At 43.1% G+C, this 11,591-nt stretch overlaps 1 protein-coding gene across 1 annotated transcript in view; it reads left to right on the top strand.

Moving 5' to 3' along the window:
- The first annotated feature begins 1,413 nt into the window (after positions 1 to 1,413).
- The window catches only part of LOC138213573 (RING finger protein 122-like), a 10,361-nt gene continuing 183 nt past the window's right edge, over positions 1,414 to 11,591 (top strand). The window contains exons 1-6 of the mRNA XM_069174765.1: positions 1,414 to 2,466; positions 5,713 to 5,869; positions 7,323 to 7,365; positions 7,458 to 7,499; positions 8,280 to 8,362; positions 9,139 to 11,591. The exon at positions 9,139 to 11,591 is cut by the window's right edge and continues 183 nt beyond it. Of these exons, the coding sequence (XP_069030866.1) occupies positions 2,442 to 2,466; positions 5,713 to 5,869; positions 7,323 to 7,365; positions 7,458 to 7,499; positions 8,280 to 8,362; positions 9,139 to 9,259 (471 nt within the window). The 5' untranslated portion in view covers positions 1,414 to 2,441 and the 3' untranslated portion in view covers positions 9,260 to 11,591. The remainder of the gene's footprint in view (positions 2,467 to 5,712; positions 5,870 to 7,322; positions 7,366 to 7,457; positions 7,500 to 8,279; positions 8,363 to 9,138) is intronic.

Raw genomic sequence — 11,591 nt, forward strand, 5'->3', positions numbered from 1 at the left:
TGTTTATTCCTTCGGCTGTGCTCCTTTGGTCTGGTGAGAGCATTTTAAAATAAAGAAGCAGCAAATAACAAACAGCTGAAAATGTGATTCTCAGCTCTACCTCGACAGAAAAAATGTCCCTTAAACAGCTGAACAAACTACAGGAAACCAGCTGAATATATCAGGTTTGTGTTGTTTTATTCCTCTTTCAGGTGGACAGACTGGTGGTTAATTGATCGTATCCATCCATCTATCCATCACTTATAGCTGTGATGAACCCTGTATGTCTGGCTCATGTTCCCTTCATGTATCTGGTTTTACTTTCAGCTGTTTTATCATCTGTCATTAACCCATATCTTTATAATACTGACTGAATGGCCGCTGGTCTCTATCCCAGTATGTTTGAACTAAAGTTTGATGCTATAGTTGTATTTGAGGGTCCCTGCAGGGCTAAGAAGCAGTTTTTTGCTCAGTTAGTAGTCCAATGATTCAAACTTCCTCCTCAGTTGAGGTTATAATCTTTCTACAAACAAGGAGAGTTTCTATTAACAAAACGTACTATTAATCAGTTCAACAAATAGCATACATCATACATTGCACTCAAGCTTTTCTCTGTTTGCACCATCTTATTTGCACAACCGCTGACTGTTGCCCTATTTTATTTAGTTTGATTTAATTTGTATATACTTTGCATGCCTTACCTAATATTTTACTACCTCTATTTTATTCTGTCAATTGTATTGCTTTTATTCTTAATCTTTGGTTAACCTATGTTCCTGTAACTCAATAAGTGCAAATAAGTTGCACGGCAAAACATGAAATAGACACGCTGGTCCACTACAGCCAAACGTGACATAGCCACGATTTGAGCTGTCTAGGCGTGAAAGTTACACATTTTCTTTTATTGGATAAAAATGAAACCTACTGCATGCTTGGAGCCATGTGATTTACATTTATCTATCTATCTATCTATCTATCTATCTATCTATCTATCTATCTATCTATCTATCTATCTATCTATCTATCTATCTATCTATCTATCTATCTATCTATCTATCTATCTATCTATCTATCTATCTATCTATCTATCTATCTATCTATCTATCTATCTATCTATCTATCTATCTATCTATCTATCTCTCTCTCTCTCTCTCTCTCTCTCTGTCTCTCTCTCTCTCTCTCTCTCTCTCTCTCTCTCTATCTTTTAACTCTGGTATCACTGCCTCTCCCCACGCCTCGGGCCACATCTGCCTGTCTGCCATCTGCTCTGCAGCTACTTCAATAATAGCTTGCAGCTGCAAAGGAAGGAGGGGATGAGGAGGGGGGTGGAGGGGTGGAGGGAAAAACCCAGAGGGGCGAGGGTAAAAGGAGGACAGGCAGGCGAGCCGGGAGGGAGGAGGGAGGAAGAAGGAAGAAGGAAGGAGGGGGCGGTGAAAGCAGAGCTGTGATGCAGACAGCGAATCACATGAGCAGGGATCTGTTTACAAACTGAGAGCTGCAGAGGAGAAGTGGAGACGGGAGACGAGGAGGGAGAGTGAACGTGAGAAGAAACCCAGGAGAGACCAGCTCCAGCCGGGATCTGAAACACTGGGCTGCGTTGTGTTTCTGTGTTATACACACCTCCCTGAGTATCTGTGGCCGGAGCAGGGAGGCAGGGGAAGAGATGAGGAGCTGCTGAGAGGCTGCCTGCCTGCCAGCCTGCCTGGTTGGCCGGCCGTGCTGCTGCCGGGGAACCCATCCATGTCCTTCCCTTTGTCTCTCCATTATTGGCCACGGCAGGTTTTCACAGCCAGAGAGGAGACGAGCGACGTGGAGATCTAAAAGGAGAGGACAGAGGAGTGAGAAGAAAAGGAGAGGGAGGAGAGGAGAGGAGGAAGGAAGGGAGGGAGAGCCTTGTCACAATGTTTTGAAGAGGAGACAAAGCCAAAGAGCCAGAGCTCCATGACCAGAGTGCTGGATGGGATTTGGAGTACGTGTCCTCATCTTGACTGTGACATTGGTGTCTTCTCATCCCCTCGACTCCACTCTGGTTTCTTTTTCGTCATGCTCAGTGAAGACACAAAGGAATACTCAGACTTCTGCCTCTGTTGTATTTACAGTCGTTCGGGAGTTAAATCTCAGTTCAGGTTGATGTCTGTGTCCCGTTTATGGGAGTAAATCAACCACTGCAGATTCATCTGATCAGCTGGTTATGCAGGTAAATATCTTCATGAGGCACTGGAAGCCTCTAATCAGGTGTCCTTACTCCATCCAGACCACAAGGATTTCCTAACTCAATACTCATCTGCACTGTCAGCAATCAGGAAAAAAACTATCTCAACCGACGAGGGTGTGGACACAAGTCCTCATCTTTAGTTCCACTAACTATTCCATAAAAGTGGTGTTAATCGCAGTTTGTGATATCGGAGACGTCACGACCCCAAAGATTTCCCGGGACTGCCATCCGACCATCCTCACATTTGATGAATCCTGTCCAATGGTGTAACGGTGAGTGTCCTGGAGACAGCTGCTCCAGCTTATACAAATAACATGATTTCATTTTCATTTATAACACTATTACGGTATCGGCCTGATCAAAGTTTATTAATACACCTTATGAAGAAGAAATGCAATTTGTTGGCATTTAACATTGGAACAAATAAACAAAAACTACATTTCTGTTCACCTGAGACAATAGGCTCAATACCAACTTTAATAAACAAAGCCTACTACTGAAATAGACAAAGAAATTCATGACAATAACAGGTACCAGTAGTCAAAATAAATAATGAACTACGGTGGCGATAGACCTCCACTCACATGCTATTAAACCGTAGCAGAAGAAGAAAGACCAACGAGATGACGTCATTAAAAGAGTGCCAGTCAAACCACAAAACAATGTGGAAACAGTGACGGAGATATGACATTTTCTGTTTGTTTCCTCCAGCTGTTTTTATATAAATGAATGGAAAGGATAAAGGGAAATGCGGTCAGCCGAAATAACTGGGATCAGAGGATTATGTAATAATTGTGAAAGACGTACACATAGTTCACACATAGAGTTACCAAATATTTACACCCAGATGAAACTGTTAGCAGGCTAACAAAACTATCTTAATCATAATTCTGTTTAATGAGTGGGACTATTTTGAGTTGCGTTTCACAAATATAACCCAGTAATCCAAAATGTTAAACAAAACAAAAACAGAAACACTTAATGGAACCGAGCCATCAGAAACACTTGTGTGCTGCTTCCCCAGCAATGACGAGTTAATCATCTCTGTGAGTTTCAATCCATGAAGTTATGACAGGACCAATGACCACAGTGTGTTTTTGATGTGTTTTACCACTGACGTGATAAAAATACGGCCTCAGTCATGAGGGACATTTTTTCTATTCGACAAAAACACATAAAACTGCTCCTGTTTCACGGTGTTCCGGTACAGTCCTGTCCCTGGGTTACTGCTCCACTATCAATGATTTACCAACATGGTGCTAAGATTACAGCTGCCTCCTCCTTCACCCACAACCCCCCCCCCCCCCCCCACCCACCCCTTCTCACCACCACCCGACCCGTACCCCCCGCGTGACCCCTCGTCCATGAGAGAATGACTTGTGAACCGGAGGGTCGTGGAAGTTGTTGCGCTTCACCTCCAGAAAGAGTTCATCAGTGCGGTCGGAGGCTGACGTGCGTCGTGAGGAATGAAACGTGCCGAGTTCAAAGCCCCTCCGGCCGAGAAGGCTTCTTTCTCTCCCAGCCCAAACTCCAGAGAGTCGGGCCAAGAAGCAAGTGGAGCACATTCCTGTGTGACGCATGGACGGTTGTAAGAGTTCACATGAAAGTGCTTTGCAGCGAATAGAGGGGCTTTTTTTGTTTATTTGTTTGTTTGTTTTCCCTGTGTGGGACGTCTGAATTCTGTAAAAACAAAACAAAGGTGTAAAGATGGTCTCGCGGTGAAGCCAGCGAGCGTCAGGCGGATAGCGAAACGCCAGCAGGAACAAAAATTCACCCACAAATCCTGCACTCGTATCTCGACTTTCACTCGAACTCCACGGCTGCGCGTCTCCAGATCCCTCCGGTGTGAGCAGCGTTGGGTTGCAGTTTGAAACAAGAGGCTTCACAGATGCGGCGTGGAGCATGTGAGCCGGGCCGGTTACACACATACGTACACACAAGTGCGCCTCCTAAAATCTAACACCACATCATCGCCGTGGGCTGTGTGTGTGTGTGTGTGTGTGTGTGTGTGGGGGGGGGGGGGGGATGTCTGACATGTGCGGACCAGAACACACTAGCAGGGCTCATATGGAGCTAAGACAGATGCACACAACATCCAAACACATCTACCTTTTCCTTTCTTGGGACATAATTGACGTGTCATTTCCTCGTATCTTAATCTCAGCTGTCAGAGCTTCGGGCCCAACTTCAACCCTGACTGATTGTTTTTGGTCACTCAGGGGAAAGTGCAAGAAAGAAACTGTAAACACAACATATCGTCACAATTTATTTATTTTTTTTTTTTTACTGCTAACGTGTTTGCGAACACTTTCCTTTTTCACACACAGCCAACATTAATAAACACCTGACGGGTTTCCTTTCGATCTCCACCAACTCCAGAGAACGATGTTTATCTCTTTAGCTGCCGGAGGATCCCTGTGTTCATCTTCTTCGTCTGCTGTTTGGTGCTTTTGGGCATTAAATGTATAATTGTTTTTTCTCTGAGTTTGTTTTTTGCTGCATACGGCTGTAAATAAGATTGATGAGAGCCAGGAAACTCAACCAAAACAGTACAGTTGTGGGTCATGAGTCCAAAACAAAAAAATAAAAGACGCTCCAGAAGAGCTAAGAGGGACCGCAGACTGTTTGTCACTGAGACAGGAAGCTGACACATCAACCGGTGGCTAATAATAACATTTTGATCAGCTTTAATTTCTACAATAACTTAAATCTAAGCCTTATCGTGACGTTATTAGTTAAGTTGTCGGGCTCAGATCAAATGAGGGTTTTGTGTCTCCACAGCAGAGCAGCCTATTGTGGTACTCTGAGAGCTGAAGACACCAGAAACCATTCAACTCATAAAGATATTCAAATACTGAAGAATTTCGCCCACAAAATTATTTATGCGAACATCTTCTGTCTGCGTAATGTGCGTCAGAGAAACACATATTCTTTATTGGTGATATTCTTTGTTTTTTTATGTGTGGCTGTTCAAAAATGTCATTTTATTACTTTTTAAACATGCATTTGGAAACATGCATGTGGGCTTGTGTTATTACCAACAGTGCATTCATGAGCGCCTTGTTCTTTGTGTGAAAACAAAGTCGGCTCTGAACACAGCTGGCTCACACACGTACCGGCCGATGACAATCGATGACAGAAATGATGCTGTTTGTTGTATTTATTAATGCGTCATCATCTGCAAGGAGTTGAAATTAAGATTCTGAACTGCTTTAGAATGAAGTATAAGTTCTTCTGCTTTGGATATAACACATATTCAGTGGATAGTTCAGAACGGCCTTTTTCTAAATGCTGTTTCAGAGGCTTTTTACCCCGAAATCTGAGGATATACTGCATGTTTTCATTATAGACATCCTGCATGATTGCTGTGATACAGTGGTTGCGCTGCTGTAACACTAATAAACATGCACTTCTTTCTTCCTGTTGCCAAACAATATTACTTTGGCGTTATTATTATTTCTTTCTTTGGTCCTGTTTCCACTCGGTTTGATCTCTTTTCACGCGTCTCGTCCTCTCAGGGTGTCTGTGTGACCTTGGACTGCAGAACTCCAACCCTTACTGCAAGATGACGTCCGAGGGGCTCCTCTACCTGCCGCTCAACGTCTACATCATCATCCTGGGCATCGGCCTCTTCATCCTCATGCTCAGCCTCATCTTCTGCTGCTACCTGTTCAGGTACACGACAACAGAAACGGCTGACTCGGCGCTCTGGTGTCGGCATGTTTCCCGTAAATCAGACACCATTCAGTCCAATTAAATTCAACAGTCTGTCAAACATACATCAAAATCAGCTTCACAGCAGCTCCAAAAGGAAATGAAACCTCTTATTAGAGCGTCACACATCATACATTTTTAACCTTCATCATTTATATTCTTTATTTTTCTTCCAACAAACCTGTTCAGGCTTGAAATATCAATAAGCTGTTTAACTTTAACTGCATATGATCTGAGTTTTAGTCACCATAAGGGTTCAATCAACCTACAAACCAATATGTAAAATGAAAAAAATAGTACGAAGGCATGTGTACACCCTCCAGCCCCTGGCGTTATATATTTTCTACCTACAATACAGTACAAATACGCAACATGTTTCTAGCAATGAGCAATCATCCATAGCTGGACTTGCCACCGGTATCGTTTTTCTTATCTTTTGGCATCCGTGTGGGAGAGTTGTGATCTGCCACATACTAGCTCAGTCACAACGAGCTCATTGGTTTTGGGCTGGTTTCAAATGTACAAATCTTATTGGCTGATACAATTTTTCTGCCTCTGAGAAATCTAATTTAAAATCTGTAAAGAGTCTTCTCAGGTCATCTGTCGACGTGGAGGCCCCTTGTTGTCCGTTATGGAAATACTGTACATGTTTCACTGCCTATTGTTTGACAAATAACAAAGTGAGCACTGCTGAAGGCGGCTGCAGACGGGCCGGGATTAGATCAGTGTGCTGCTGCCAACTTCCAGGGTTTCTGGAAAAACCTGTTTAACCCCTGCAGAGGTGGTTGTGTTTCTTTAATTTATTGGTCTGCCAGTTATGTAAGAAACCTGCAACGGACTGCAGGAGAACAAGATGTAAAGATGGATGGAGCATGAGATAAGGTTGTGACTCGAGTTTTCAGCCATAACAGTGATTTGTTTTTGATTCAGTATTCACGGAATCAACGTGGTTTGAATGCTTTGATGAAAATATCTTTCATCAGTCATGTTGATGTTTTGCTAGAAGAGGAATAGTTCAGAATCCGTTCGCAATGGACTCATTTTCAAAGATGTTTCAAACTTAATTAAGATTTTTTTTTTTTTACATGTTTACAGAAGGCGGCTGCAGACGGGCAGAATAATCTGTTTAAAAACATACGATCAGCTTAATGAAACTGAATTTCAGTCCGACTCTTCCTGCCAGAGCCTGACGGAGTTGCAGTTGTGCTCGATGTGAGTGCAGCTGTACAGGCTGTTACTTGAATTTGGAGTTGTGTGAATTCCAGGGCTGCTTGAAGTACGTAGTATCCAAACTGATTCATGCAACGTGACCGGACGTGTCCGGGTGAACACAGATACGAGGCCACCAGACACACTATACAATCATCGTGACACCAAAGGGAAGCATGATAACTTTGTTGTTTGTATTTCACAGACTGAGGCGACAAGGTGCACGAGAACAGTACGGCTACAACGAGGTATTAAAAAACATTAATACTCGACCAGAGTTCAACTTTTCAGACTGTTGTACTTTCGTTTCTGAATTTTTTTCACCCACTCTCATCCACAGGTTGTTTTAAAAGGAGCGGGGAAGAAACTGAGCCTTCTTGGCGTAAGTTGAACACCGTTTGAATGGGATGTGATGGACACATTAAAACAGAAAAGAAGATGACCATTAATGACTGTGGAAAACATATCGTGCGGTTGAGTGACTCAGGAGATAAAAATGTGATGGCTCCAGTTTTCAGCAACAACTGCACTGCTTGTAACGAGCTGCAGTAAATCTGTCATTTCTAGGGAAAACAAGGAGCTTTTTTTTCACTATGACTGTTGGCAAAGGTGTCCAATTGTAGTGTGAAATATTGCACATGTAGGTCTGAGTCCCTGTAAGGCAGGAGGATAAACATACAGCTGACCAACAGATGCCATGCTTGATTTTGACTGTTTTGAAGGTTGGTTTCTTGTGCAGAAAATCCCATTACATCTTTCTGTCACAGAAAAAGTCAACAAAGAAACAGTTCTATCGTCTGCTGAATTATTAATGAAATTAAAAAAGTAAAGAGCTAAGCTACCGTTGTCAGTTAGCTTCGCTGACTGACATGTCCGTTCATTTATCACTTAAATCACTACCTTTATGGTAAACACTTTTTGTATGAGAATATTAATAATATATGAATGATGGCTTATGACAGTGATCAAATTATTGCATCCGGTCATGGAAAGCTACTGTATGTGGCTGATTACTTTCGTAAAGAATCAAACAGTATGGCTACTGAAACGATGCATTATCATTCGGACGTAATGAATGTTGTATACCGGTTACATGGAGGAATTATGACGTGATGAAATCATTTGAAATCAATTTCTTTCATTTCATTTCTCCTTTTTCCAGCAAACCTGCGCGGTGTGTTTGGAAGAGTTTCGCAGCAGGGACGAGCTCGGCGTGTGCCCGTGTTCCCACGCCTTTCACAAGAAGTAGGTCCTGCAACATCGCTTCGTGACTACCAAACTCTCACGAGGCGGACAGCTGGCTACGTGTTTGTGAACGTACACAACAGTATTTCATAGCTAGAGTCAAATGAGAAAACCCCCTGACCTGATTTACTTGTTTGGCTGTTTCACAAACTGGTAATCAGGCAGCAAATTTGATTGACTCATACATCATGTTTGAGGCTTCAGATGCAAACAGTCTTTAGCTGAAACCACAGGCGACACAGCGCAGTCGTTGTGTCTGCAAATCCTTTGCGAGTGGCTCCACATGCTGCGCTTCTAAAACCACCAAATAATATTCTGGCCTTGATTTCTTAACATTTTGGAAAAGACTTCTAGATGTGCAAAATGAATGACTTTACTTTCAGATTCCCCTCAATAAAGGGGCTCTGCCTTTGATTAAGAGCTGCAGCAGTCAGAGGCAGTTAAATAATAAAACCTGCAACTTTTGCAGGGATCTCTGCAGAAAATGGCGACCAGATTGCTGAGAACATATCTGTCTGGCATGTTTGAACACGAGCGCCTTTTAGCAATTGAAACCTGTCTTTGCCCTGCAGCATAGGCGCGACACTGAGAGCAGCGCTTTGAGACACGTTTCTGATATTTACATTGTGCATCACGAGCATGTGTGAGCTGTGTAAATATCCTGCATTGATGCCTGTTGAGTTAACCTGCTGACTTTATTCCTGCAGTTTCTTTCGTTGTTTTTTTTTTACCTCAGCCCACCTGTGTGACTCTGTGTCTCGTCTGTTCATCTGCAGGTGTCTGTTAAAATGGTTAGAGATCCGCAGAGTGTGTCCCATGTGCAACAAGCCCATTTGCCGCCTGCAGCCCGACCCCCCGCAGGCACCTGAGCGGCCTCAGAGTCTGCTGGAGGTCTGAGGGACGAGCGTCCTGTACGTCCAGCAGCACCTCGCGCTCTCCAGTCAAACCGACGGGATCCTGTTCCACCGTCTGACAGACTGTATTGCAAACATTTCGGAAGCAGAGCTGCTCTGGAAGTGGAATTTAAAACACAAATATGCGCGTTATTATAAGTACAAAGCCAAAGAATCGAGACAGAGGTGGTAATAGTGATGACATTTCATAAATATTTAATACCTACATTCATGATAGTCTATTAACGCTTAACTATGGAGCCTGAACACAAAACTTTCACTTACTAGCCCCGATGCTAATGCACAAGTGCCTTAAAGCTGCAGGTAAAGGCCACTATAAGTAAATTAAGCCAATATGATCAGCTGGCTGCCTCCACTGTGTGTGTGCGTGTTGTTTTATTGGGAGGATAAAGGCTTAAAGAGACTTGTGTTTGCTCGACTGACAGGTTCTAACACTTTCACCGTTTGACTTAAACATTAAAAGGAGAACAAAGCAAAAGAACATTTACAGGAAGGATGCGATGAAAAGTGTCGCGTTTCTCTCGCGATATAGACAGTCATGGTTTTTTTTGTTTTTGTTCGCCCGTCTGTTATGACACAAACCGATGTGTTTGCTCCATATTATGGGTGAGTTGACATTATGTTAGGAAGCAGTGAATGAGCGATGAGCCATGAATCTAAACTCCGGGCTTCAAAAGGCGTCTCAGTCTCGTGGGGAACATTTTGGAACGACAGGAATCCTGTTTGATTTCAGCGGGCTTCATGTCGAAGTCACTGATAGTATCTGACTGTCTATCTGGCTTCAACCGCTAAACTGTGGTGCAATAAATCAGGACAACATCGAGGCAGCCGCATTTATGACCGGTGTTGAAATCACACAATGCTCCCCAGTAATATTGTTAACATCATCACCAGTGTGTTGGGACACCAGTTGGTTGGCAGCAGATAGAAAATATTCATCGGGCGAGTGGGGTCAGATAACATGGCTCTCAGCGGGGGGGAGGGGGGGGGGGGGGGGCGAGGATGCCGATGTGCTGCTGTAACTGAACTAACGAGATTATTTCTGCCTCCAGAGCAGCTCTGCCTCTGAGAGATGTTTCTGTGACAAACCCCAGTCTGCTCCCTTTTTTCAGTTTGACCAAAAAAACGACGTGCTGCTCCTCGTGAATATGATGTGTTTTGGTCTTTCGTCACAACTTAAAAACGCCCCGGAGCCTGCAAAGAGGAAGTTGCAACCATCAAACGTAAAACCAGCTATGAAGATCTCAGAGGCTCACTGTTGACCCCCCCCCAAAAAAAAAAAAACACAAAAAAAAACTGATGGCAAATGCAGAGACTGTAATGAAGGATGTCTGCTGAAGGATTGTTCCAACAGAATGAGCAGAGAGGCCTATTTAATTTAACAGGATCATTGTCAGCTAAGAAGGAGGACTTGTGTATCTATCGTCTCAGTCCATCAGCGTGTTGCCTCGCGGGCTGAAGGTCGTGATGCCCTAAATGGCGAGACAGTCGAGTCCTGTGGGTCCGAAGTTACTCGTCTAAAATACCACATACATACCACGATTTTTAAAGTTATTTCTAAGGAACTGTTTTGTATCATAACTGGCTGTCAATAAAAAAAAATGTGTAGTGTGTCAGTGATGCGACAACACCTCGACTGTCATATGTGGAATAGATGGATGTCCTGTTAACAGTGGGTCGGACGTGAATCGATCATTCTTCGGTGAAGTCTCAGCTCCCGGAGAACTGCTCTGCGCTGGAGCGATATAAATAGACACCGCAGTGACATGAGGAGCCTGTTCCAGCTGGTTCCTGTTTGAGTGAGGTGCACCATAATCATCATGCTCTGTATGTTATATCCTATGAATACAGTGCAAATTGTAAATTCTGGTACATTTTCTGACTTTAGAAAAAAAAAAAAAAAAAAAGAATATAACCCGTGTTTTGATAAGGTCATTTGGATCCAAGTCTCTTTTTGTTTCTCTAGTTTTCCTACATGTGGACAGTTGATGCTGTTAATTTGTATACAGTCATTATGATATGTGGAAAAGTTACACCATTGTGCTGTTAGTGCCCTCTTTGTTTTGATCTTATTAAATGTGTGCATATGTACAGAGCAATCACAGTGTTATCACCGATAAGGTGCCACCTCTGCTGTATAAATGTGCCTGAAAAGAGAAATTCTGCCTAAATTAAAATAGAGTTTGTTGTTGTCCTTCTAGGGATGACGACGTCTGTCTGTTGGTTGCTTGGTCTGGACCGATACATCTCAACAATTATTAGATTGCCATGAAATGTTGTGACCACAATAGGCTAATGGTCTCCAGAGGATGATT

This window comes from Embiotoca jacksoni, unplaced genomic scaffold (assembly GCF_022577435.1).
Source record: "Embiotoca jacksoni isolate LCO1_2020_lvr unplaced genomic scaffold, fEmbJac1.0.p SCAF_61, whole genome shotgun sequence".
Lineage (NCBI taxonomy): Eukaryota > Metazoa > Chordata > Actinopteri > Embiotocidae > Embiotoca > Embiotoca jacksoni.